At 45.4% G+C, this 27999-nt stretch overlaps 2 protein-coding genes across 4 annotated transcripts; one reads left to right on the top strand and one right to left on the bottom strand.

Moving 5' to 3' along the window:
- Nucleotides 1-470: 470 nt before the first annotated feature.
- Nucleotides 471-7968, bottom strand: GTPBP8 (GTP binding protein 8 (putative)). Of its 3 annotated transcripts, none has more exons than XM_064721788.1 (7): nt 7641-7968; nt 7273-7371; nt 6665-6795; nt 6219-6318; nt 5696-5814; nt 5129-5251; nt 471-4529 (listed from the first exon to the last, which is right to left on the bottom strand). In XM_064721788.1, exons 1-6 carry the CDS (start codon nt 7932-7934, stop codon nt 5167-5169), a joined length of 828 nt encoding a protein of 275 aa, XP_064577858.1. In that variant the 5' UTR covers nt 7935-7968; the 3' UTR covers nt 471-4529; nt 5129-5166. The 3 variants fall into 3 exon arrangements, with proteins under 3 accessions (XP_064577858.1, XP_064577867.1, XP_064577868.1); XM_064721797.1 differs by having other exon boundaries at nt 471-4526; nt 7641-7957; XM_064721798.1 differs by having other exon boundaries at nt 471-4427; nt 7641-7957.
- Nucleotides 7969-14203: 6235 nt separating this feature from the next.
- On the top strand, nt 14204-27230 carry LOC135441530 (cell surface glycoprotein CD200 receptor 1-A-like). Its single transcript, XM_064701116.1, has 5 exons — nt 14204-14309; nt 16164-16478; nt 17209-17463; nt 18228-18327; nt 27194-27230. The coding sequence occupies exons 2-5, from the start codon at nt 16187-16189 to the stop codon at nt 27228-27230; spliced, it is 684 nt and encodes a 227-aa protein (XP_064557186.1). The 5' UTR covers nt 14204-14309; nt 16164-16186.
- The last annotated feature ends 769 nt before the right edge of the window (nt 27231-27999 follow it).

The raw sequence follows: 27999 nt of genomic DNA, 5'->3' as shown, positions 1-27999 counted from the left end.
TTTTAGGGAGAGGACTTGATTTTATTTACTGTTTTGTCACAGGGGCATTGTCACACTCAAGAATCAAACTGCAGTATTGGCTCCTGCAAATGGCTGACCAAAATGCAGGAGTTATTCCAGTATCTGAAGCACTTCTGAATAAAACCAAGATGTGTCTGGAAGTAAAACTGGTTCTTCTGGAGAAGAAGGTACCTAATGTTCCCTGCACACACATCCAGTTTGTTTGTACAAATGGATTAACAGGACATATTTAATGTATTTCAGTGATTAGTAAAAGACTTCCTAGCATTGTAAGGGGTTGTAATGAAATTTAGGGGGTTTTGTTCTGAGGAAGGACTTAAACTAGAACTGCACTTTTTTGCAAATTCAGGGTTATTTTCAGAGGCTCATCAGTCAAGGCTGAGGCCCTGAAAATTACAGCCTTGACAAGATTGATGTTTCTGGAAGGTCCTGGTTTGTCGGGTTTTCTTGGCTGTTTGAGGGGCCTGGAAAGGCCCGAGGTGGCCTTGGGACAGCCCGCGTATCGAAGGACGAGAAGAGGCTTCAGTTCTTCTTTCAGTTTTTATGTTTATTAATTGTTTATCTAAAAGATGTTCTTTCAGCCGAACAGAGATCTGCTCAGCAGTCAGCCATGAGCACACTGTCTGCCCTCCGGGGCAGCCACGTATCTTTTTACCCATTGTTACGTGTACAATATTTATCATTTTTCCCCAATACCATTTATTCTTATTGCTGGGTGCACTTTCAGTAATAACCAATCCAAAAATGCCACCATCACCAAAGAAGATGGAGGAGAAGAGAAAGAAGAAGAAGAACAGGACACACCCCAATTCCTCCATCTTACTTCTCTAAACCCCCCTGTACATAAATCCTAAACCCTGTGTCTCACCCTCTAATTAACTAATCTCTTCGCCATTCACCCCGGTGAAGCCCTCATCCTTGTCGTCTCCTGTGTAGGACCAAAGTCCTGCCACCAGACACTTCTGGCAACATTCCAGGACTCCCGAGCCCCCCAAGGTGGTCTCGGTGGCTCAGCACCTCAGGACTGAGATCCTGAGATCCGACATCTCCCCCTTCTGTTTGCACCAAGAAAACCACTTTTACAATCCGATTCATGGCACCTGGGACGACAAGGATGAGGATTAGGAGAACTATTAAAACATAAAACCTTACCCTTAAAATTCTTCTCCAAATGGGAGAAATGTCAAAGAAATCTACCAGCTGATCAATCCATGATCCTTTGTCAGTTTTCCCTGTAATAGGTAAATTTACCCCATTGCCTATTGCAATTCAAGACCCCAAGGAGAAAACCCCCCAGAGTCTTTCGTTCTTATACAGAAATATTCAAGACCCCAAAGAGAAAACCCCCCCGAGTCTTTCGTTCTGAGTCGTCCTTTGCAGTCTGAGTCCCGACTTTTGTCTGAGTATTCGTCTCTTCTTATATCTTGTTGAGGAAAATCGCTGCATAGTTGCAGACTCGTTACGAAATGATGCTGTGGCTCTGCTGAACCGATCCGGCATGTCGTGCACTTCGGTCATTCCCCCACGAGGTGGCGCTGTCACCGGCCTCCCTGGCTGGGGCGACTGCATGAACACAACTGCCTCCTTGTTCAGCCGATTGTCGCTGTTTGCAAGCTCACTTGAGACCGGGGTTACCTGGCTTTTGATTCAACTGACAATAGGGTTAGAACACACACGCCTCCCCAGGAGGGAAGAAGGCTTGGACTCCGAGGGTTTTTACCAAAGGCACCAAGTCTGGAGAGGGCCCCTCCTCGCCTGAGACGTCACCGTGGGTCTGGCCCGCCCCCGCCCGTGCTCTATGCTCCGCGCATGCGTGCTTTCCGAGCCGCCCCCTGTCTCCCCCAAGGTAATTTCTCCCTCTCCCTTTTGTTCCGCCTCTGAATTTTCTCCCTCTCGGTCTGCCCCTGACTCTGTCTCCTCCTCCTCCGACGCTGTGTGTGTGCAGCCCCTCGTCGGTGTGTGCAGCCTCCCTCCCGCCCGCACCCGCGCCCGCCGCGTTCGGGCCGATCTGCGCCCCGGGTTTTTGCGTCACAACTGTGCGCCTCCTACGTCTCCGCATGGCAGCTTTCTGGGATTGCGCAATTTCCCCTATTTCGCTGCTTGGGTCAGACGCCCCGGCGTTGGTTTGTGACTCTGCCCCCGGGATTTCGCGATTTTCGCCCGTCACGCGCGTTTCTGCTACCTTGCCGGCCGGGACCGCCGCCGCCCCCGGCCCTGAGCCAAGCAAAGCCGCGCGAAAACACGTGTCCCTTGTTTTTTTCTTCACCTGCGCTCCCCGCCTGCTCCGCTGCAGCCTGGCCGCGAGAAAGCGCCCCCCCCGATCCCTTCTCCCCCCCCTGCTCCCTCCTTTCTGCTCCTGAGTCCTCCATGCTCTCTGGAGTTTTCTGATGCTTTGGGAGTTTCCTGGGGTTTCTGGGTTTTGGGACCGGGTGTTTTAATATTATTTCCTGCCCTCTTTCCTCGAGAGCCCTTCCCCCCGGCTTCTTAAGGCCAGAGCTAATTTTTTCCTGGAGCCTTGCTCCCCCCCTCTTTCTGAGGGTCCCGCAGCTTTCTGCTGCATGCACGTTTCTGCCAGTGGGTAGTTTAGCCTTGCCCATAGCAATAATTGTTTTAATTCTTTCTTTGGAATTCCCTCTGTGTATGTTTGTGTCACACCTTGTAAGGCGGACAAAATTTCCCATTGTTCCTGGGAGAGTGTGCCCCCCATGTTCTTATTTCTGGGCTTTCTTACCAAATTTTTCGTCAGGGCAGTCCGAAGGTCTCGGTCTCTGTCCAGCAGATCACGAGAGGTGGTCCCAGGGCGCCTTTCTGGGTCCGGTCCGGGCTGTTCTGCTACGAATTGTCTTCGGCAGAAACTGAGAGATGGATTCCTCAGTGACTGCTGTTTTTTGCAGACTCTGTTGGCTTTTTGTTTTCTTCTTCTCTCTGGTCTTCAGGGCTTTGAGGGTGCTGCCCCCCCCCCGAAAGGTTGTGGTGGTTCGTGTCCGCTCAGGGAACGCCAAATGTCGGGTTTTCTTGGCTGTTTGAGGGGCCTGGAAAGGCCCGAGGTGGCCTTGGGACAGCCCGCGTATCGAAGGACGAGAAGAGGCTTCAGTTCTTCTTTCAGTTTTTATGTTTATTAATTGTTTATCTAAAAGATGTTCTTTCAGCCGAACAGAGATCTGCTCAGCAGTCAGCCATGGGCACACTGTCTGCCCTCCGGGGCAGCCACGTATCTTTATACCCATTGTTACGTGTACAATATTTATCATTTTTCCCCAATACCATTTATTCTTATTGCTGGGTGCACTTTCAGTAACAACCAATCCAAAAATGCCACCATCACCAAAGAAGATGGAGGAGAAGAGAAAGAAGAAGAAGAACAGGACACACCCCAATTCCTCCATCTTACTTCTCTAAACCCCCCTGTACATAAATCCTAAACCCTGTGTCTCACCCTCTAATTAACTAATCTCTTCGCCATTCACCCCGGTGAAGCCCCCATCCTTGTCGTCTCCTGTGTAGGACCAAAGTCCTGCCACCAGACACTTCTGGCAACATTCCAGGACTCCCGAGCCCCCCAAGGTGGTCTCGGTGGCTCAGCACCTCAGGACTGAGATCCTGAGATCCGACACTGGTTTAAAGATTCTACAAAAAGGCCCTTCCTGAAGTGTTCACTTTCACCTGTTTCATCTGTATAGCCACTACTCCATTTCTAGGATCATGCATCTCTTGGGCTGGTTTGCCCTGCAGCATTTTAAGATTTCAGAATTACAAGTTTCATCACTAAGATGCAGAAGCTATAGAGTCACATTTACTGCATTCATCACATGCTCCTGTTCCTACATGTATGCTGAAAACAGATCTTGTCTCATGTCTAGTGTGTTACAAGAAATTGCATAGTGAAAGAAAGTAGTATTTCTAGTCCTTTTGCACTGTCAGAGTAATTTAGAAAAGAACTTTCCTTTCTTGAGGTTTAAACTCTTGATGCAAGTAACTGACAACTGCATAACCAGCCTTGGCCACATTAAGACATGGCAAAGACTGAGTGCCAGGGTTTGACACAGGCACTTCATAGCTTCAGACTCAGTTCTCCTGTATGAGTGCTGCTGTTGATGGCTGTCCTTTTGTCCAGTTCTGTCTTGTAACTGGACAGTTTGAAGCGCTCTTAGACAGACACAGCTGCTGTGGGAAGCAGTTCCCCTAAAGTGTACAGGACACATCGGTGTTGTGCTTCAGCTGCCAGGGTAGAGCCGATACAGATCATGGATGGTGTGCCTCAGATCTGGCATTTCATCCACGTGGAGCTGCAGAAATTCATGCTGGATCTCAAAACAGAAGGTAGATGCAGCACTGACTCATGACAGTCAGGATAGGGCTCCTCTAGATGTCAGTCTTTTATTCCACTCTGTTTCAAGCCAACACTCCTAGAAAAGCAGATCCCATAAAAGATGTGTTCTTTCCTTCATCCTTGCAGAACAGGGACAACTCAATGTCTGCAAGCAATGCATGCTATCCTGCTGCACCTACTGAACACAGGACACGGAAGAGTTACAAAAGTAAAATATACAAGACATCAAATACACCTTCACAGAAAACAGGTTGGCTATTTCCACTCTGCATGGCCTTAGAGCAGGTAGGTTGCACAGGAGGTAGTTTGTGGCCCCTGCTATCCTAACCCTAACCCCAGCTGTGAGAAGTAAATCTCTGTGTATCATACAGTTCAACTGAGCAATAGTTTCCTTAATGTTAGGGCTGTAGTTTTTCTTTCCTAGATTAAATGCCTCTTTATTAATGATATTACTAGACTGTCTCTAGTACCCTAAATATAGTGGAGGTTAGGCATGAAGTAGCAGATTTTTGAACATTTCAGTGTAGGGAGAGGAAATGCTGTATTAAAACTTCCCTTCTCTATGGAGGTTATCTACTTTTTTCCTCCTTAGCACAATCATGTAAGTTTTATGAAACAGTTTTATAATAACCTGGATTAATTCACATTGCAAACTTCCTGAACTGATGAACCTAATAAAGAAAAAAAAATAGCTTTATAAATACTAATTTATTCAAAAATACCATATAGTAACTTGGGCTATTTGCAACAAAAACCCCAGACCTCTGGTTTTGGTACCTTTTGTTCCTGATGAGCCAAGCAGATCAGCAGGCTTTTCAGCTGGCCTCTACAGTGGGCAGGTTTCCAGTGACATGGGCTACAAAACACCTGAGCAAGTGAACCCCCGAGAACTCCACAGAACTGTGGGAACAGAGGCAGAGATGTTCAGTGCCACATATTGATGTGTCTTGGAGTAATAAAGACAAACAGCCACTGGCTGTGCTCAGTCACACGTCTCAGAGTACACCTTGGGAAAAGCCTGCACTTTGGCTATGTAATCCAACAATTGCAGCTCTTACTGTTAGCAGAGCTCCAAATAAAATGGGAAAGCCTGCTACCATGCAGCACAGGAATTGCTGCCCTGCTTTGAGAAAGGCCAAAGGAAGAAGCACCCTGGGAAACAAACCTCACTCAGTTGCAGAGAAGGGGGAAAGAAGAGAAGGGACATTTCCCAATCAGCAGCCCACCCTCTATCCTTGGGGCACAAAGAGGTGCTGCCTCTAGACCATACAGACTTGTGCTGGTATCTTGCCCTACTGAACTCATCACCAGAAACGCAACAGCAGCAGTGGAGAGGAACTTTACCTGACCAGGAACAGCTGAGGAAAGCATCCCTGTGTGTTCTCCTTTACAAACTCCTGGATCTCCAGTACATTCTTTAACAATAATCCCCTGGATGCTCGGTCAATTTTTGTTAACACCATCTGCACGGATCCAGAAAGGGAGGATTCAGAGAAGAAAGTAAGATTATTTTGCTGTTAAGCTGGAACATCTGTACGAGTCCTACATCGTCTTACAAAGCAGTCTGAAAGCTCTGGTAATATCTAGGGGAAAAAATAGTCTAACACAGTTCACCAAAACTATGGCTTGCATAAGGAGTGCACCTTTTCAAGCTGCTCAAGCTGAGCACTGAAAAAAAAATCTATTTAATAAACCACATAAAAACCCCTCTTAAATCCCATTTGCCTTCCTCAACACATTATAAACCCATTTTATTAACAATAAAGGGTTACTGCTTAGGTAGATCAACTTGCATAAGCTCAGGTGGAGAGTACCTTTCTAGATTACCTGTACCTTATAACCAACCCAAGAATGAATCATTACCTACCACATAAGGAATCCCAAACTCTTCCAGCATCTCTACTGCAATATGATCTGTTTTCTGGAGTCCAACTACACCATCAACTAATAGAAAAGTCCTCTTCAAGCTGCCAGAAATACAAGCAACAGTAATTGTCACCATTATTTCATGCCTGCTCTGCTGCTTCCAAATTCATAAGCAAAAACAAGTAACATGGGATCTGGGGATAGGAAGAGCCAAGAAAAGTCATGCATGGAAATTAAGGGTCAGCATGGAGCAGCACCTCAATCTTTCATGCTCTTTTGACTTATCTGAGCATTAATGAGTGACAAGGCAGAGGCTTCCAGGGAAAGGATGTCAGAACTAATGGATGGAAGCAGCAACCCCTCTGCATTTTCTCCCCTCATTACATGATGCTGTACAGGGGTGTCAGTCTGGCTTTCCCTGTGCTGAGGTACAGGTGGGTCCCTTACTTGTGCCGTTCCTGCAGATAGGCCTCCACCATCTGAACAAAGTCCTGCGGGGCGCGATAGCCGTATCCTGGCATATCCACCAGAGTAAAGTACTTCCCTACTTTGAAGAAATTCATCTTCTTGGTGTGGCCCTGAAGAGAGGATTTGAGGCACGATGAAGCACAGGGGTGGTTTCTAAAAAAGCTGCTTTAAGCAGTGTACTAGGAGGTGCTCTGCAAAATGTCTCTATACCAAACTCCTACCCCGCCAGAATGCTTTAAACTGCCCAGTCTCCTACCCGTGTAGCAATCCTATATGGCTCTAATCATAAAATGGACTAAAAATACCTTAATGGCTCTCTAAGCTTGGTTCTTCTCAAAGGCCTTTACAGCACACCTGCTCAGGTAGTGCAGCTCCTTCATCTGCCTGAAGAGCTAGGCTGGGCTCCTTCTGCCTCTTCCTGGGCTAGAGCAAGGCCAGTGCCAGCCATGAGGACAGCTACCAGAGCCGGCACTTTCTGTCATTTCAGGCTAGGCAAGAGCTTGTTCCCTCCCACGCTTCTCAGCCCTATCCTCTGGACTGGTACCAGCTTATGACCCAAAGGCAGAGAAGTTAAAAACGTGACTCACCGGAGTTTTTGACACTCTAACTTCCACTTCTGGAGCCAGTGAAAACAAGGCCCGGATTAGAGATGATTTCCCTACATTGCTTCGGCCGATGAAGCACACCTGCAGGGGGAGAGGCAGAGAAGGCACATCTACACCTGCCCACCTCTCGCTGCAGCCAGTCCTGGTCACTTCCCAGCCACGGACATGACAGGCTGCCGAGCTACACAACGGGTAACAACAACAAATAAACGATTTGTTAAAAAGCATCACTAAGTGCCCCACACATTGCGCAGCGCTCTGACAGAGCTGCACAACCACCCCACCACCCTTTACCCCGCAGCTGAGCCCAGCCCGGGGTGGCCCGGCCGCGGGGGCAGCGCTCGGCTGACCTCGGGCAGGGCCGGCGGCGGGGCATGGTCCATGCGCACGGCGGAGCTCACGTAGTCGATGGGGTGCCCGCGGTCGGACCTGAAGAGCGCCTCGGCACGCTGCAGGGCAGCCAGCCCGGGCTGGAAGAGGCGGAACGGCGCCGTGTCGGTGCCGGGCGCCAGGTACCGCTCCAGCTTCTGCAGCGGGAACACGATCGCGGTGCGGCGGCTCCGCTCCAGCCGCAACACCTGGGACAGGGCGGCCAGCGGCGGCGAGGCCCGGCCCGCAGCACCACCCGCCCGGGGCAACAGCATCGCAGCGGCTGCAGGCGGGACCCGGCCGGCCCCGGAAGGCGGCGGGCGGGACAGCGGGGCGGTGCCGCGGCTGCCCCCAGCGGGCCGGCGGCTGTCGGGGCCCGGCACGGCGTGAGCACTCGCCGTCCGCGCCCACACCCAAGAGCCCCCGGTGCTGTCCGGGCCCGGCTGTTTGTAGAATCACAGAATATGCCGAGTTGGAAGGGCACACAAGGATCATCAAGTCCAACTCCTGGCCCTGCACAGCACCATCTCCAAATCACACCATGTGCCTGAGAGTGTTGTCCAGGCACTTCCTGAACTCTGCCAGGCTTGGTGCTGTGGCCACTTCCTTGGGGAGTCTGTTCCAGGGCCCAGCCACCCTCTAGGGGAAGAACCTGTTCCTGATATCCAACCTAAACCTCCCCAGACACAGCTTCAGGCCATCACCTCGGGTCGTGTCACTGGTCAGCACAGAGAAGAGATCAGTGCCTGCCCCTCCTGTTCGTGAGGAAGTTCCAGACTGCAATGAGGTGTCCCTCAGTCTTCTCCAGGCTGAACAGCCCAAGTGACCTCAGCTGCCCCTCATACAGCTTCCCCCTTCTCCATCCTCATTACCCTACTTTGGACACTCTCTAACAGCTTCATACCCTCCTTATGTTGTGACCAGAGCTACACACAATATTCCAGGTGAGGCTGCCCCAGCTCAGAGCAGAGCAGGACAATCCCCTCCCCTGCCCGGCTGTGATGCCGGACCTGATGCCCTCAGGACAGGGCTGGCCCTCCTGGCTGCAGGGCACTGCTGGCCCAGGTTTACCTTTCCATCGACCGGGACCCCCAGGTCCCTTTCCACGGCGCTGCTTTCCAACTCATTGGCCAGTCTGTCCATACATTCAGGATTGCCCCATTCAAGATACAGAGTCTGGCACTTTCCCTTGCTGAACTTGATACAGTTGGTGATTGCCCAGTGCTTTAATTTATCGAGGTCTCTCTGCAGGATGTCTGCCTTTGAGCGAGTCAACAGCTCCTCCCAGTTTTGTATCATCTTTTTAGCTCGGTGTCTTCTTATGTGTGTTCTCAGGCCAGGCCCAGCCACACTGTCAAGCTGCTGAGGGCTCCATGTGCTGATGCCCTGTTTGGCCATGGAGTAGGGCGAAGCAGCCCTGTCCTATAGCACTGTCTACCTCCCAGCTGCAGCCCCCAGTTTTCCAAGTGCTCTTCTGATAAGTAAAAAAATTAAGTTGTTTCAGGGAAAAAAAACCCAACCAACAAAACATTTTTTCAAGGACAACTATGTAGAGGTCAGTTTTATTTTGAATAAGATAAACCCAAAGCAACCATAAAACTGTTGTCACCTTGTCCGGTTTTCAGCTGTTTGGATGGCCTGGAAAGGCCCGGGGTGGCCTTGGGGCAGCCCGTGTTTCAAAGGACGAGAAGAGGCTTCAGTTCTTTTCTCGGTCTCAGTGTTTATTAATTGTTTATCTAAAAGATTTTCTCTCGGCCTGACAGAGGTCTGCTCAGCAGCCAGCCATGAGCACACTCTCCTGCCCTCCGGACGGTCACCTATCTTTATACCCAAAGTTACGTGTACAATATTTATCATTTTTCCCCAATACCTTTCACCCTTATTGACCAGTGCACTTTTAGTAATGACCAATCCCAAGGTGCCACCATCACCACAGAAGATGGAGGAGAAGAAGAAGAAGAAGAAGAAGAAGAAGAAGAAGAAGAAGGACAGGACACGCCCCAATTCCTCCATCTTACTTCTCTAAACCCCCCTGTACAGAAATCCCAAACCCTGTGTTTCACTCTCTAATTAACTAATCCCTTCACCATTCACTCTGGTGAAATCCTCCTATCCTCATACAAGTGTCGTCTCCTGTGTAGGATCAAAGTCCAGCCACCAGACACTTCTGGCAACATTCCAGGACTCCCGAGCCCCCCAAGGGTGGTCTCGGTGACTCGGCACCTCAGTCCTGAGGTGCTGAGATCCCACATCACCTGTGTTCACACTATAGTAAGAAGACCCCTGAAGTTTTACTACTTAATTGATATGTATCAGAGTGCTGTTGTCCTATCAAAAAATACACATAAAGCTTTTTACATTGTTCTCCTTCATGACTACAGTTCATAGGGCTGTAAAACCACAGAAATAAATGTATGTCCTTGAAACATTTCAAAGTACTGTAATTTTAATACTATCAAATGAAAGTAAACTTCATCAGTTATCTTCATAAAAGTAATGTGTGAAAATATTCTGATGTTCAACCTTACACTCAGGCCAGCCTGGACATCCTGTGGAACACTGCCTTTCCTTTGAGACAGAGACCCCTTTTCCTTCTGTAGTCACAGCCCTCTGTTTAAAGCCCTGTAAGTCCGGATGGTTCCATTATTACAGTGAATAGATTCAAGGCCAGGAAGGACCATTAGAAGATAACAGAGGATATATCCTACTTTCTTTGTGTTGAGCTCAGTTACAAAGCTATAGGGAAAGAACTTTGATGCCTTAAGAATCCCTTAAGGGCCGCTAACAACATACATGTTTCTCAGAGATAGCTTTGAATATTTTCTAGTAAGACAAACTTCTACTGAAATCCGTAAGCTTCTTCTCAAATTTATGATCAGTGAAAGTGCTTAACAGTGAAAGGTTAATAGGGTAAGCCTAGGGAAAACCCCCTGTATTCTACCTCAGTCCTGTAAATGAAGTCGTCTTAAAACCTGCTTTGTTTCACAGCAAGACAGAGCTCAAATGTACATAGCTCAGGACAGATAGCAATAACCAGCTGATACATGCATACTTAGAAGAGTGCTCCCAAATAAATCTACAGATGACTTTTATTTATACAGAACAGGCCTCTCTCCTGTCACTGCCTGTGGCACAAATAGTTGTAAATGCAGGAAAAAAAAAGGCTAAACTTTCAAGAATTACTTCAGGAACACTTCTAATCCTTTAATCCTTTTGGGGGGGGGGGGGAGATGTACTAAAGCAGCAATTTAATTGAATTGAAATCTGTGGTGAATCTATTAACAGAAAAATTCACTGGCCAGAGAATGACATGTTCATAACCACACCAGCAGGTAGATTTCCACATTTCTGTGCCACATGCCAAATTGTGACACATGAAGCAGAAAAAGTGCTTTCAGCTACTTTTGCCTCAAAGTCCCACACAGCTCACAGCTGTGGGCAGCTTCAAAGCACCTTGCAATAGTTTCCCCTGGCAGGCACATGTTCTGCAGCACAGAGAAACTGATCAGCCCATTTAACACCACATCTGCAGGTGTGATGTTGAGAACAGAGGTGCTCAGTATACTGGCCAGGGTCCCAGCCACTAATTAAGTCTTTTTTTTTAATGTGACTACATAGGTAAAAGGAACAAATTAAGGTGGTATAGGACCTTTTGAGTACTTCTTATTTTAGCTGAGAGCATCCACTAAAACCATATCTAAAATCTGTAGACTGAAACTGTACATATCAGTAGAAGGTGTTGGTTTTTTTCTTGGACCAAACTGCAGTTTAGGTTCTCTGGGGCAGATCATATCGAGATGGAAGATGGCAGGTTACTATGGACAGAGCTGGTAAATTGCCAACATTTAAGCTTGCTTTGTATGTCCCCTGAAAGACTCTGCTTTTTATTGTGCATGTTATTGCCAAACATCAGGCATTTACACTGACATTGCTATGGCTCATGTCTGTGGCAGCAGATGTCTCTTTTCAGTTGCTGGTTATGTAGTTCAAGTGTTAGGGAATTGCTACAAAAGTAATTTAGTCCACATTAAAAACTCTGACAATCATTCCTCTGAAGTTTGAAAGAGGGATCTATAACCATTGACACTGACCTAAATCCCAAACAATAGTCAAGAGCACGGAGCTGGAAGGAAGTGGCAACCCCAGTTGTCTTGTCTGGTCTGATCTTGTCTATCCCAGCACTGTGAGACAGATCAAATCATCATTCCTTTCAGATATGTGTCAGAGAAGTGTAGCTGTGAGACCAGCTGGAGATGGAGTTCTGGGAGAGCAGTGAGGTGCATTTGGGACAGTTGGTTTAGGTCCTGTGAACCTAAACTAGCCAAGTTCTTGAGTTTCATTTCCCCTTCATTTCCCCTTCATTTCCCTTCCCTTCATTTCCCTTTCCTTAAATGTGGACCAAATGTTGTCACCAGGAAGCATGCTGGAATGGAGAGGGCGAACACACCAGCCTGCCTGCTTTCTTTTGTGACATTAACAGCACTACTGACTGTGTCTGAATCTGTGCTTCCCCTTAAAGTACATCTTATCTTTTTTTCACTTGGAAGGTGGTTTAGGAACTAGATCTACTAGGATATGGAGTTTTAAAGGCCAAATTATTTGTATAAAATGCTAAGAAGCTCTGCATTTTCCTCTGCAAACTATGCAATTGGGGGCAGGGTGAAGTGTCTCTAGTTCCCAAGAAGGAAATCAAGGCCAGGGATGTCTCAAGGGCAGGATATTCTGAGACTTTAACAAAAAATAGTTAAACAATTAAAATGCTCATTATACACATTAGTGGAAAACGCTTTTTTAAAGGTTCCTTAGTAAAGAAATGAAAGAGAGTCATTATTATTCATGTGGCAGCTAACACTGCTAGCCACAGCTGAAGAATCGTTTCCACCAGTCTTACAGAACTGAAATTCTCCTTTCAATATCTGTTAAATTTGTTGGGCTTTTTTTTCTCCTGGACCCAAACTTATAACATCAGTATTAGAGAAAACCCAATTAACATCTCGGAAAGTGTTGTGGTGTTGTGAGGGTCCCCAGGATGGGGTGAGAGATGAGAATTTGACTCCAAGATCTCAGAAGGTTGATATATTATTATATTATATTATATTATATTATATTATATTATATTATATTATATTATATTATATTATATTATATTATATTATATTATATTATATTACATCATACAATATACTAAAACTATACTAAAGAAAGAGAAAGAAGACATCAGAAGGCTAGACAAGAATGGTAAGAAAAACCCATGAGAGACTCAGGGAGTCCAACACAGCTGGCTGTGATTGGTCATTAAGAAAACACAACTCACACAGAAGCAATGAAAGAATCACCTACCACATTCCAAAGCAGCAAAACACAAGGAGAAGCAATCAGATAACTATTATTTACGTTTTTCTCTGAGGCTTCGCAACTTCCCAGGAGAAGAAATCCTGGTGAAGAGATTTTTCAGAAAATATCACAGTGACACTGAAAGTTAAATGTTTTGGGGTTTTTGACTGTTAAGTGAAAAGAAAAAGAACTTTTCAAGGTGAGTGCTGTTGCTTGCTTTGAGCAGGAGATGGAGAAGAGAGCCCAGCTATAACATGGGTCTGACAAAAACCCTTGTGGCAGCAGACACAGCAGCAGGAGCATGAAGCCAATCTTTGCAAAACTCTGCTTTCTTGGGGCCTGAATCAGTAATGACTGCTAGGAGCTTGCTCTGAAATGTCCAGGATGGCAGCTAAAACTAGAATTTGTTATGGGGGGTGCAGGGGGAGGCTAAGTCACTCTCCTGGAGGTGTGATGTACGTCCAGAGCCAGAAACAACATAAAGGAAACAGGATGTCATGGTGACTGTGAGCTGTGAGTTCAACTAAAGCAGGGTCTCAGAACACAGAAGCCTTCTGAGCTGAAACTGAAACAATCTAACAGCAAAGGACATTTCAAACCAGCTCCAGGGCTGTGCTGGAGGTGGTTGGAGAGCCACCAGGTCCAGCCGCACAGCTGCTTGGATCCACTGCCTGGGACACAGCAGTGGTCTTCTTGAAACAATACTGCCAAGCTGTCTGGCTCCAGTTTGAGTGTCGGACTGAGAGTTTGGGCTTTGAAAACCAAAAACCTCCCAGCAGTCCTTCCCCTGCTAAATCACGCACAGACTACCTTTCCACTGTCCACAGTCATGCAGTAAGCTTCTGTGTGTGATCTACACTCCTACCAAGTGTAGATGAGAGCCTTGTGTTAAAAATTTGTTTAACAGCAAGATCCAAGCGAAACATGAAAAATCACACTGGTCAGGTTTTGTGCAAGTTCTGCTGTAGACTTTGTCGTTCCACGGTAACATTGGGGACAGTGGGCTGGAAGGCTGCTGGGAAGAAAGCAAATACAAATACCACTTCCTCTCTGCTCACCAATTCTCATCAGAGAAAGGCTCATGCTAGGAAGAAGAATCAGCTCTTTGTAGCTGCACTGTGGGACTCTCAGGAGTAGAGGAAGAACAGTGGCTCTGGCTTCAGGATCACTGGCAGGAATGCTGGGGAGCTCACAGCAAGCTGGACAGTGCAAGAAAGCCTTCTCATCCCCAAAAGCAAGAGCTACTTTGAAAGTTGTCAGGAAGAGCATTTGCACCATTGTCCTTCTCACTATCACTGCAGTCACAGGAACTACAGGTATTGATGGTACTTTGGCACCACCTCTCTGTTAAGGGCAGGGGAGGAAAAGGCAGGGTATCAGAATGATATGTACTCAAGTCTGCTTTGGGAAAGAAAAGCCTGGTTGAAGGGTTCTTTACAAATTGCTGAAGGGACTTTTTGATGGAAAACCCAATAATCTGGAAATCAAAATGTTTCTAGCTGCAAATAGATTTTTTCACTTGTCAACCAATAATGTGCTGAACTTAGGCTTTTCAATGCTTTGTTGAAAACTGATAATGATTTTCTTGGATTATAATATTTTTCATTATAATTAACAAATTTATTACAAACATAATTGATGTGAGGTTTTATGATCAGTGTGATCACCCTGTCAAGCTCTACGCTTAGGTATTAGTGACTTGTGCTGACAAGTGATGTATCATGAGATTTTATGACACAAGATTCAGAATGAAAGTTTCAGCAAGACTTAGAAGAGCAAATTCCAAAAATATGGGATCTGAGAATGCAGCTATAGTCCTTTTCCCTCCTTGATCTACATTAATTATGCAAATTCCTGGTTCTTTTTCTAGTTTGCTTTTGTTAGCACAGGTGGAACAGATCACAAAGTGATCTTGAGTCTCTTGAGGATCTCTGCACCTAGCAGCAAACAGGAATGGGTTTTCTCTCCAGTGGAATGCCCTGGACTACTCAACTATTTAATCTGTCACCACTATAATCAAGGAAATTGGTTACTAGAAGCTTTGGAGCATCAGGGCAGAAATTGTCACCTGTGCTTGACTACATTAAAAGGACAGCCTATGGCCAGAACAAAAGTGGGGTGGGTGTTTTCAAACTTTGATTCTGCTGTACGGGGCAATGATGTTGAGGGAAAAGGAAACCTGAGAGATTTTCTCCTCATACAAAGCTTTCAGACTGTCACTAAAACCATTACTCAGCCAAAGCAAAGAGCAACTTATTTTCCACCACTGACAGAGAACTGAGAGATCAGTGGTTTACTGTCCCAAAGTTTAATGGCCACCAACTAAAAGAGGAAATGAGGGAAGTGATAAAGAGAGGTTTGTTTGGACTACAGCTGTGGGTATTATTCCTACAAACGCAATAATTGTGAAGTTTCATTCACAAACATTGTGAAATCTAGGGATTGCTGGCTTTTAACTTCAGCAGAAGCCAGAGGACACAAAAGTCCCATTTCCTCAGCTACTCTTCACACTGGATTACAACCTGCTCTCAGACTCTTTTGTTCTCTCAGTCTCACAAGCACCTCACAAAAGAGGCTGCCTGTGTACATGTAGGCAACACTAATACACATATAAGAAAACCCTGAGCCATGAGGCAAAATTCTTCCCTCCCACACAAAGCTCCACCAGTGTTATGTGCACCTGTGTAATGCCTGAAAGGTGTAGACAAGGCCAAATCCCAGTGTATGGGATTTCATATGAATGCAGAAGTAAAAGTTGTTTGTTTTGTTGGCAGCAATAGTTAGAGAGAAAAGCCACTGTCATGTGGCCAGATGCAACAGTCACATTCCTGTATTTCAGGCCCCGTGAGCAGCCCACTGGAGGATTTGCTCACACAAGCACAGCCTTTGGATGCGGAACCGCTGAAGACAATGGGCAGGAGTAGGGTCCTGCTCCAGTATCCAGTCTTATCCACTAAGATGATCCTCAGTGGGAAATTTGTACTGCAGGGGTTGGCTGTGACAGGCCACTGGATCCATAATCCACAGCTGCAGAAAGAGATGACAGACAATGTGCAGATGAGCACAGCCATGGTCTTACACTTGTTTGTAGCACTGCAGACATTTCCCTGTGAAGTCCAGATCACAAGTCCTGGGCTCCCTCTCACACATTCTCTTTTTTTTCTCCTCAGGACACAACTCCTCATCCTTAGTGATGACTGTAGGTAACAGCTCAGTTCTCAACTGCTCTTTCAAAGGAAATATAAGTCTGCTTAAATGGACAATAACCCCGAAGGCCGGAGGCGTGTGCACCTTGTTATACAGGGCTGATAAGAAGAAGACACACAGAACAACCTGCAGTGACAACATAAACTTGATATTCACAGCAGATCTGCCTCCTGCCCTTGAGATACGGCAAGTGGGACTAGCCCAGGAGGGAAATTACAGCTGTGATGTGGCATCAGCAGAAGGGAATTTCCACAAAAGGTACCACCTGACCGTGCTGGGTAAGGAATGTGCAAAAGTGGAGCTGGTTTTTTTTAGACTAATGAAGGTAGGGTTAGATTAGATATTAGGAACATATTTAGTATTGTGAGGATAGTGCTACTTGGAACGCTGATTGTCCAGAGAAGCTGTTGACATCCCAGTGTCAAAGGCCAGGCTGAGTGAGACTTGAAGCAACCCAGTCCTGTGGAAGGTGTCCCTTTGCATGGCAAGGTGGTTGGAACTAGAGCATCTTCAAAGTTCTTCCAACCTAAGCCATTCTGTGATTCTTGCTGGGAAAAATAATGCATTTCATTGGGAGTATCTCTGTGTCTCTTTTCTCCTTATTTCCCACCACTCTTCTCCCTTCTGCTGCTCCCTTTTTCCACTGTCTAGTTAGAAATGACAGGCGTGAAGGAATTTCCCATGTACACACAGAGGATATGAATGGTTGTGAAGAGGCTCAGCTGGATGGGGGAGAGTTGGGCAAAAGGGAAAAGAGAGCTGTTCTTCATCTTGTGTGTTTTGGGCCTATGTTGTGGGTGGGATGGGATGGGATGGAATGGGATGGGATGGGATGGGATGGGATGGGATGGGATGGGATGGGATGGGATGGGATGGGATGACAGCCCAGCCTCATTCTCCTCTTTTCATTGGGTTCAGTTCAGGTTCATTTTGGGCAGAGGACAAGAGCAGCCCAGCCCAGCTGTGCCAAACTAACTGCATGTCTGTCCCCTTGCTGGTGCTTTGCAGCGCCCCCGAGGCTGAGCCTGTCCTGTGACGAGCAGGGCAGCCCCGTGTGCGAGGCAGCGGCAGGGAAGCCGCCGGCTCAGCTCTCCTGGGCCCCAGAGGGCAGCTCCACTGCAGAGGAGAGGTGCCACGACAACGGGACAGTGACTGTTCTCAGCAAGTTCACAGCATGTAGCACCAGAGTCACCAATGTGACCACCTGCATGGTGTCCCACCCAGCTGGGAACCGGAGCCAGTCCATAGCCTGCTGTCCCTCAGGTGAGCTTCCGTTTGTGCTTTCAGTGTTCAGAGCCCTGTTCAGCCCTCTGTTCATGTACCAAGCAAACATGAGTGGCATTGGCAGGATTGCAACAGGAAATGTGGCAGCTGAGTTTCCAGTAAGAAATTTGTTGGGAGGGGGAAGGATAAACACAGGTACTGTCAGAACTGTAAAACCCTTTGTGAAGTTGTAGGAAAGACGGATGCAGTGGATTTGCCATCCACCTCCAGGGATGAATGGAAAGGTGGGATTAATTCAGAAGGTCATGACACACAAATGTGTAAATGGTACGATCACCAAGATCAATGTATTGTAATCCAGTGGTGCCATTACATGTTGCTAATTGGTTGTGACAGGAAGACTGAAAGCCAGTTTACAGCTCTCAAAGCTGGCTGGTAGGTGAAGGCTTTAGAGGCTGAAGCTTGAGATGTGACTGGGAAGTTGTGTGCTATCATATGTAATTAACTGAAATACTCATCCGGAAGAGAGTGAGAGCTGAGATTTGCTGGGATGCACATGCAAAGCCTGCAGCGGTGCTGGGGCAGGAGTGGCCTTACAGTGAAAGACAAGCTTCCTCCATCAAGGACTTGGGGGGATGTTGTTTCTTCCGAGTTGTGTTTCTGGCACTGTATTCAAGCTGTCTTAGGTCATGCTCTGAAGTACAGCACACAGAGAGTATTGTCCAGGAGATGCCATCCTGGCAGAGGCACAAGGGAAGCAGGGTCTGTGAGATGTACCTAAAAGAGCACCTGTTTCTCCTTAGAGAAGACTGGATTCTTTCTTCCCTGTGTCATCAGCCTTATCGGCCTTATGAGTCTCCTGTTCTTGCTCGCTGCTTTTGAGCTCTACATCTTCTTTAATAGGTATGTATGGGACACAATACATGCAAACCCCTTTGGCCAGTCCAGAGGAGCATAGAGGTACTTCTGGTACTAATTGGTGGCATGCACGGTCACCTCAGTCTGTCCCAAACCCATCAGTCCTGCACATGTTCATGGAGTTTTGTCCAAGGACTGGGACAGCTCAGTTGAGGCAGACAGGGAGGGAGGGAAGTCCACACCTGGCTCTTCCTGCTGCCATAAATCATTCAGAAGAAAAAGTACAAAGGGAATGGTTAGGGATTTTCCACCTGATGGAGGGATCTGAATAAACATTTCCAGGCTATGAAGATTAAAGCAGCAGCAAAATACCCATCTGAGCTCAGAGCCAGTCTTTTGGCCTCTTTTTTGCTAGGCAAAGAAAGCCAGGGAAGGCAGGGTCAGTATAGAGAGGCAGGAAGTATTGCATGAGAGCTGAACAGGTCTGCTGCTGTTGTAACTGCTGGGGATTTCTGGCAGCTTGGCTGATTAGTCTGTCTAAGCTGGCCTCTGGCACAAGGTGCAGTTGCTGCCTCGAATTCCTCTGCAAACACCAGAGGCAGAACTAACTGCTGTCTTTGAGTCACAATCTAGCTCCACTCTGTGCCAGGGCTCTTGGCACTTCTCCTTTGGGTGCTGGCTGGAGCATGGCCAGCTCTGGTCATGCTCATGTGAGACCGCAGACATGAAGCCTTATGGTATTGGGTTTCTCTAACAAATAAAAGGGAGGAATTCTGTTTTTACACTCCTAGAAACCAAAACTGCATTCCAACAACAGCCTTGTCCTCACATTTATGGTGTTGGTGCCTTGTTTCCTAGGACAATGTCAAACTGGTGCAAACCAAGGCAGCTCCCACTTGCAGAGGTGTCTGGGCTTGAGCAAAGATGAGAGAAAGTGCTGTTATATGTCAGTGATGCAGCCTGCAGCAAGAACTCAGCAAGAACCAGAGCTCTCAGAAGAAGGAAGCGAACATCTACAGTGCAGCCAGTGTAATTGTGCAGAAGCACAGCTTGCAAGCAGGATCCTCCCCAACCCTGTCAGCTCTGTCTTCCATCCTCTCTCTAATGCAGCTACAGGTGCTGTTACCATGCATGCAAGTATCAATCTTTCTGTATAAGGTCAAATCTAGCATATATGCAATTGGAAATTAACTCATGTTGTAATGGATTAAGTAATTCCATTTCAGGTACCTTTTATTCTAGTATTTAAGTAGCATGTCTTCTAGAAAAAAAAAAATCCAGAAAAAGTGTTTGTGTGTAGTGTGGAGGAATGACTACATGACAGAGGTCATGTAGACATTTTCTTGTTAGCTGACTCAGGGCTGGAAAAGTACCAAACCCAGCTAATCTAGTTCCTACACCTGCAAAGACATTGTAGCCTTGAAACATGGCTGTATCATGATAACAAGATGCAGTAATTAGGAAAGAGACATGAGAAAAGAGAGATGTAATCCTCAGGTATGAGGAAGAGCTGATATTGCAGTATAACCAATAGACTGCTTAATTTACAGAATATGTATGAGCTTATTACTTATTGTGCATAAATATCTCATGCTCTTATTAATAAACGAAGCTTGCTAATTCTCCATTGAGCATCCCAAGTTTCCCCTGCGTCGTAACAGTGTAGTAATTGAGCAGCAGCTTTCCCAGGATGACCGCACAGGACTAAAGATAAATTTGAACAGGTCTCATTTTTGCAATAAAAATTTTGAAGTGTTTCACCACCAGCTACAAAAACAAAAACAAAAAAAAAAGAGAATCTTTTTGAGCTTGAGCAGTTATTTTGTGCTACATGAAGCACAGAAATGATTCCAATCCTGAGATCTAAGGCTCACTCTAATTTATCCCTTTGCATAATCCAGAGAGCTGCAGCCCACAGAACACAGGTCTTGAATGTTAATTTATTTAAACACATCGTACTGGTCCTGTCACAAAGGAACCCTTGAGTTTAATTGTTCATCTGATGATATACTGCCATTGCTAAACCTCTGAACTACGGAAGAATACTTGTCTAAGGCTAGTTTGCAGGACAAGTGCAAGGAGGAGGAGAGGGCAGAGACCAGAGAAGTCTAGGCTGGAACACGACCTAGATCTTTGTTGCTCCTTCACTGCTTCTACCCACGCCTGACCCCATCTCTCAAGCTTTGTGAGCCTCATTTCACATCTGAATCAGCTACTGAAGGAGTCAGAGCCAAACCCCTCATCTAAACATTGAAGATCAAAAAATCCTGCTTTTCAGCCTCAGCACAGTAACGTATGCAACAGTTATCCAGCGTAATGCCTCAGAGGAAATGCTGAATCCCTGCACTCCCTCTCCTGTGCAGCTTTTCTACCACTGCCCTGTTGCCTCTCACCCTTTCCTGGTGCAGCCAATATACTGCTGTAATCCCTGCCTGAGGAGGTTTTTGCAGGACACCAGCAGGATGCAGACGGTGATTCTGCTGGCTCAGCACCATGTTATTGCTCCTTTCACATTTACAGAACCAGCTCCATTCTGTCCATCTGTTAACACATGGAGCTGTTTGGTCACAGCACAGTCTGCATTCTGCAGAGCTGACACACAATGTGAATGCACGCAGAGATAAGAGCTAGAAGAATAAACAATTCAGAAGCTAAAAACAATACTGCTAATTCTTTATGGTAACCTAACTACCTGGAGGCCAGCAAGCAGAAAACCACAGGGACTTTAGCAGGTACTTGTAGCTTTCCTGGTTCTGAGTTCTCATCAGCTGCCTGCCTGCAATTCGTGCTCAGCTCCATCTCCTCTGTGCAGCAGCTGAGCAGCTCTGAGCAGCTGCCCCTGCACAGCTTTGAGCTTTGAGCTCTGGTGCTCAGAGCTTCTCTGCTGGCAGGCTCGCCCTGGGGCTGGACCGTCCGCAGAGCCGCAGCTCTCACGGCTCTCACGGGCTGTGTTACGCACAAAGGGACCACACAGAGAGGGTCAGCTCCCTTCCCTCTCTTCACAGGCTCCAGGGCACGTCACAGTTTCAGAGATATCAACAAAAGATGTGACCTAGGTCAGCCACAGCCATCAGTGTCCGTGGTACTCAGGACATATTCTTTGTGAGCTCCACTTACTGGGTTTCTTTAGCTTTTCTCCAGACTGGTCAGGTCTCCAGCCCGAAGGAAAAATAGCTCATAGCTTTTGTTACAGTTTCCATTCGAATAGGTCAGGGTCTCTCTTTCCTCCATGAGGGTAAAAGAGATCAGATTCCCATACCAGAGACCACAGGGTTCTGTAACAAGCCTTTCCCCTACTCCTTGTTCTATTTACTCTCAAAGCCATCCCAAATCCTTCTGCAGGAGAGAGCATACAACAGCCTGAGCATTCTGGAGTCAGAGTTTCAGCACAGGCTCCAGGGCAACTCCCAGAGCAGACAAGAGTATCTCTCCTTCCTCTCACTGAACACTGCCCTTCTTGCCGGTGTGTTCAGTACATGTTGATGACAAATTTGGTTGGAATGTGCTAGATTGAGTTTATAGACATGACTGCTGTTCAGCTGTTAATCAGCACGCAGCACACCCTGGGAGAAATTTGGCATTATGGCATTTGTCTTCCCAAGCCACTGTTATGCCTGATGGATCCCTGTTTTCCTGGAGATGGCTCAACAGCTGTCTGTTGATAGAAGATAGTGAATGAATTCCTTGTTTTGATTTTCTACACATGCAATGTTGTTTTACTATTAAACTGTTTTCTTCTCAACCCACAAATTTTCTCATTTTTACCCTTCAAATTCTCTGTTCAGTCCCACCTGGGGAAGTAGTTAATAAGCAAGTAGCTGTCGGTGGGCTTAGTTGCTGGCCAGGGTTCAATCACAACAGCAGAAAAAAATTGCATGCGTTTTTTTGTGGTACTTGTCTTTTGTTGGTGGTGGTGTTGTTGTTGTTGGGTTTTTTCACATATACCAGTATTAAACTATTGTCTTCCTCAAAAAAAGCCGAAACGAAATAAAACATAAAAAACCCCACAAACCCCAAACAAAAAACTATCCAAAACCCCTAATACCAACTAAAGGAAATAGGTTCTAACAAATTCAGGTTGTTGGCAAGAGTGATGCCCCTTGCTATTTCATCCATGACCCAGTGGATTGACCTGTTTGGGAGCAAGGAGCTGTCAGAGCTGGAGGTCAGGGAAATGCACACCAATTGCTTCTTAGCATTGTGGTCCTCACTGCTGTTGGACACTTGCATCAGAACCAGGCTGCTAATCAGCAGCTCAATGGAAAAATAAAAAATATTCACTGCAGGAGCTAGAGTATGATGAGAGTGGCCTGTGTTCTCCAAGTATTGGAAGTCTTCCAGAAGAACAGGGCCAGTCAGGGGGTTGACTTCAGATTTCCTTGTCACAAGGTCACACTGCAAGCTCACAGCAGAGAAAGTATCACAATGACCTTTCTTCATCTGCTCTTGGAAGAAACGGGAAAAAGGAATGAAAGTCATAGGGGTTTGTTTTTGGGACAACAAGTGGCAGGAAGCAGCTTAGGAAAATGTTCATCTTTTGTTAAGAAAACAAGAAGCCCCAAATCTAGAGGTTTCCAGCTACATAGCCATGCGTGCTAGTTGCTCTTGTGTGACTTTTTGGCGTGATGTAAACTGATGATTTCTCTGCGTTTGGGCACTCATAATGAGATTTTCCTCAAAAAAAAAAAAAAAAGGTAGACAAAAGATTCATTTTAATAAAATCTCATAACTGAAACTGCTCAGAGCAATGTGCATCAAACTGTGCTTTTTACTGACATGTAAAGTTGAGGACAGGAGGTTGTTCTGGAGCAGACTGCAGATCCAAGTGGCTCCTTGGGGCCCCTGCCCAGTGAGACACAGGCTGAGTTACATGCCTTCAACAAGGCATACCAGATTTGGGTATCATCCAGAAAAACAAAAGCATTTTCTGGACAAAACAAGGTGCACATTTCAAGTGAGAGAAATTGTGCACTCCAGGAAATTAATACTTCTATGAGGGCCTGTTGGTGTTTCATGCATGCCCCTGCAGCACTCTCACTAGTGATAACATGGGCTTCAGCAGTGACTGTGTAACCAAGGTAATGACTGACCAGCTCTGGGCAGCAGGGAGAGCACGCAATGATGTATGCCTTCTCCTAAAGACTTTTGCCATGATCTTCTAAGCCTTCCTATGGACAAGCTGGAAAAGTAAGGGCAAATAAGTGCACAATGACATTGATGTACAGCTGCAGAGCTGGAAATATACCCTTATGATTAATGTTGAATTTATGAATGCCTCAATTTTACTTCAACCAAAAATGCCTTAGAATTAAGTATTCAGATTCAACATTTAGAAAGACCTTTGAATCTTCCCTGAAGTCACCCAAAAATAAAAAAACGCACAACCCCCACCCTGCAAAAAAAACCCCAAAATCCCACAGTTAATCAAGTGTTTTGGCTTAAACTCTCTGTCTGCCCTTAAAGATAAGTGTTGTTATTTGCCTGATTCATAAGATAGAGATTAAAGAATAGATAGCATATTTAGAACTGTGTCCTTGGTTTTACATGTAACAAACACATGAGAAAGAACATTGGCAAGTCTATGTAGTCTCATGCACCAAGATATGAATAACCAGATTAAAAAATATCTGGAGGCTTACTAATAAATGTATTCCCATGCAAATGTAAGAGAAATAGAATTTGCAGTCGACTTTTGAAGCAGACAAAAGGTTGGAGGTGAAAAGAACATAATTTCTTGCCCACATTCACCCAGCTGCTTAATTGTTCTGTATGTCAACTCATGATGCAGCAGCAAAATATCGTACTCATGTAGCACTTGGCATTATGCTGGTGAATGTAGTCCTGGGTGAATTACTTTCTATGGTACAGTCATTCCTAATAATGCTCTGATGAAGTGTACAGCCTGAGACTTGAGACAAATGAAATAGCCATGTAAATATAGCATCTTGGAATTTATTTTAATTGGATCTTTGCTTTTGTTTCTTCTTCAAACCTAGCCTTTACCTCACCCTTATTTGCAGAAATAAAAGAAACATATTGTAGCAGCCCTGGTGAGTGATCTTCTGTAGGAAAACAAATATAGCACAATGGAAGCCACTCAACTGATTTGAATCAGTTGAGCTTTGCACACATTGTGAGGACACACCTCATTAACAAGTGTACTTGTTCTGAACATTTCATTCAACTTTGAGCCCAAGCAATTTGGTACGGCCAGGAGCCATCACTAGTCTGGGTCAAAATTTCCAAGTGCCGCAGAGAAGTTGCTCTGGTCCTTCCTGCTAGGGCCTGTCAGGCTGAGATTGCAGCAGTAACATCATCACTGCAGATGGGGATATCCAGCCAGAGCATGGGAGAAAAGAAAGCAGTAGCATCTCTTTTAGAAGCTCCTTTCTACAAACCCAGCTACAGGTTTTGCTTCTCTCAATGACAGCAAGGCTCAGCATCACACCCTGGAACCCACAGGATCACAAACAGACTTTGGAGCTTTGCCCATTTGCAGATACTTGATTCTCCATTCTTGAACTCTCTTGGGGGAGGAAGGAGAGCACACCTCAGACCAGGAGAAGACACTACTCCAAGTTCCAGCACGGGGTCAGGGTCAAGCAAGTGAAGGGCTATCACCAGACCTTCTAATAAAGCTGTTTCCCCTGCAGTTTCTTTTCTCCTACAGACACCATTTGCCTCAGCTGCAGGTCATTCCAGTGCAGGCCCAGCCACAGATGGTCAAAATAACAATGTCCCTTGTTAATTCTTTCTGCATAGTCTTTCCCTGTGGTTTGTGTACACTGCCACATTCTGACTAATTACTGACTGTAAAATAATGCACATGTGCTATGCAATGTTTGGGCCTTTTCTTACTGCTTCTGACTGCCTGATTTTCAAATCTTTAATAATGTGCATTTAACATATAACTTTCTTTGCTATTTTTTCCTATCATCATCTTGATGTAGTATGTAGTATGTTCACACTAATGGTGCAAAGTGAACAAAGAGTAGGTGGAGCTTCTTGTGAGAAAACAAGCCATTGCTTCTAACTTTCCATTACCAAAAGAGAGATCAGTAAGTTTCAAATCTTCCCCTGCCACAGATTGCTTATTTGCAAGGGAGAAAATCTGTGACCACAGGTTCTTTTAAGTTTTACTTAATGTATCTGTCCCTCAGGGGATTATGAGAAATCCACCCCCATATTTTCAGTGTGTCAGCTCTCCAGAGGGCTCTGTTCTATTTATCCTACGTTAGCAATATCTTGCTGGGTAAGCACCTCTTAATCTTCAGCATGTTTACTCTCACAATAGCCTTTCTAACATGCATAGGATTATAGTTAGAAAACTACATGCAATTACCTGCTCAATAGAAAACAGGAAGTCTGAAATCTGAAACAAGGCTGAGCTTAGGTTAGGCTACAGAGTGTGGCATCTTTATCCAGGGACCCTTTCCTTTCATGCAGTGGGCCTAATGGAAGTTATAGAAGTGGCTTCAGGACCTTTTGCTTAGTGAAATGTATCACTTTGGAAAGGGATTAGATTAAAAAGGAGAACCTAAAAAGCTTTATTCCAGAAAAGAATGTCCTGAAACATGAGCAGGAGAAAAACCCTTTTAGTCTGGTAAAATTATACCATGTTTTTTTCACAAACAGGCTTTAGGCAAGCCTGTGAAGACTCATGAGTGAGTGCTTGTAGATAGGATGGGAACAATCAACTCTTAAGATTGTGCAAGAGTTCCCATTATAAAAGTCTCAGTTTATCATATTATCAAATGCTATGAGTCTGGGCTGGAATTTACTGTGGTAAATATCTGCCTCAGCCTGATATTTTTTCGTTTACTTTTTCATTTAGATTAACATTTTTCTCACACTAGAAAGTGTGGATAATATTTCATCTGAAAACCTGAAGCAGTGACATATCTGAGATTTGATGGTAAATGTTTTGTAGTCTTTGCCTTTCTATTAGCCCTGAGTTCTCATAAAGGCCTGGCCAGAATTAATCAGGGGATAAAGACTTCATAACTGTACAATTCTTATATGCAGTGCACTATTCACTGAATCTTTCTTCCCAAAGAGGACGGTCCTGTATGTTCCTTTCTTCCCAAAGGAACATCCAGAGAATGAAAGCACAGGTATAGTCCACTGCTGCTATAAGATTTTATACTCAGATACGTGAGTGTAGACCCAGATCCTAGGAGTCTTGGGAAAAGCAATTATATAATTTTGAAACAGAAAGATTACTAGAGACAGGAAGATATCTGTATAAATTGAAATTCAAGCCAATCCTAAGCTTTTAAGTAGGAGCAAAATAAAAACAAAGGGCTAGGCCTGCCATTTCCAAAAAGGGAAATGGAGAAAGACTGACACAGCCTTTGGTGAGTAACAGGGCAGAGAACAAGACTCATTGCATTTCCCAAGTCAGGGGGATTTAGGATTGCTAGATTTGTCATGAGCCTCTAGGGTTCAGAGGAAAAGTCCCATAGGAATATCTCAAGAAGAAACCTATAACCATGACCATCAAACCAAATCCCAAATAGTCATGAAGAGCAGGAAGGAAACTGAGGAAGAGTGACAAGCAAGTGTCACTCTTGTCACAACATTTAGTCCATATGCCCCATGCAGAATGAGCTTGCTTTAGGAACTTGTTTATGAATTTTTTCCTTGTAGATCACATAAGCCTGAAAGAGAAGTCTGTGTGCCAGAAAGATGAAAAAGATGAAGAGCTGTGAAAAAACGAAGCCTAACTTTACCTGCCCTGCGTGGGTCAGTAGCTGTCCTGAGAGCCTGTGGCACTGAGATCCTTGGCTTCCACTTTACAGAGGTATTCCATGTAGAGACACTTTTCTCAAAAAATGCGTCAAAACCAGCAGAGCCAGTGGTTGAAGCGCAAAGTCATGAGCCAGCTTTTCTTTCTGTTTTTTGCCTCTAGCTGTGTCAACACCATGACCAGTGGCAACTACTTCTAGCTAGCCCCTTCTAGCCAGTGATGAGAAGGAGCAATGCACAGTTTCATTATTGGAATTACATGTGTCCATGTGAAAACCTTTATTTCATTAAGTATTATGTATCTCACTCACTCTCTGGGAGGCCTCAAATCTGCCAATGAGTGCACCTCCAGAAGGGAAACACTGCAAGGATGCTTTTTCTACAGAAAAATTATATGTTTGTCCTTGCTTCTGGGATATAAATGAATCGAATAGTTCTTTGGAAACACGCAGATGCTGTGGATAGGTTTATTTCTAATTTATTTTGTCCTGTATCACTGAGCCACCTGAAGTTGCAACCAGCCTTGGGAATTTTCACAGAAGCCATAATATGTCTGCATTGGATAAAAACCTCTTTGTTTTTTTTTCTTTTTGCATGCCTTGACATACCAAGCTCTCTTCTTATGACCAGAAGAATGACCACATTGATGACTACATACAGCAAGAGACTGAGATAAACCTGTTTTGGTCTGATTTCAGAGGTTTTGACATTCCCAGTACCCCAGACATTTCTTATGCTTTTCCCCCTCATAACCACTCTGTCGTCAGCAGTACATCTGAAGAGCACAGGCAAAAGTAAGATTTCCACCTAATACAATTGGTAGGTTGACTGTTAGCTAAAAGAAGCTTTTGCACAGACCCATCTGTGTTTTATTAAGTATTTGAGAAATTATAAATATACAAAGAGGCACCAGCTAGGCATGCAGGCTTATATGTGTGCCTGTGTTGGCACTAGAGTTTCTAAGCAATG

This window comes from Zonotrichia leucophrys, chromosome 1, assembly GCF_028769735.1.
Source record: "Zonotrichia leucophrys gambelii isolate GWCS_2022_RI chromosome 1, RI_Zleu_2.0, whole genome shotgun sequence".
Taxonomy (NCBI): Eukaryota; Metazoa; Chordata; class Aves; order Passeriformes; family Passerellidae; genus Zonotrichia; species Zonotrichia leucophrys.
This window is presented reverse-complemented; position numbering and strand designations above follow the sequence as displayed.

Coding starts and splice junctions, on each gene's coding strand:
- LOC135441530 (XM_064701116.1), top strand. CDS start 16,187: ATGACTGTAGGTAACAGCTCAGTTCTCAACTGCTCTTTCAAAGGAAAT. Junction 16,479..17,208: donor GTACCACCTGACCGTGCTGG/GTAAGGAATGTG, acceptor GGTGCTTTGCAG/CGCCCCCGAGGCTGAGCCTG. Junction 18,328..27,193: donor CTCTACATCTTCTTTAATAG/GTATGTATGGGA, acceptor TTTTGCCTCTAG/CTGTGTCAACACCATGACCA.
- GTPBP8 (XM_064721788.1), bottom strand. CDS start 7,934: ATGCTGTTGCCCCGGGCGGGTGGTGCTGCGGGCCGGGCCTCGCCGCCG. Junction 7,372..7,640: donor CGCCGCCGGCCCTGCCCGAG/GTCAGCCGAGCG, acceptor CTCCCCCTGCAG/GTGTGCTTCATCGGCCGAAG. Junction 5,252..5,695: donor CCTCAGCTGTTCCTGGTCAG/GTAAAGTTCCTC, acceptor CTGTTCCCACAG/TTCTGTGGAGTTCTCGGGGG.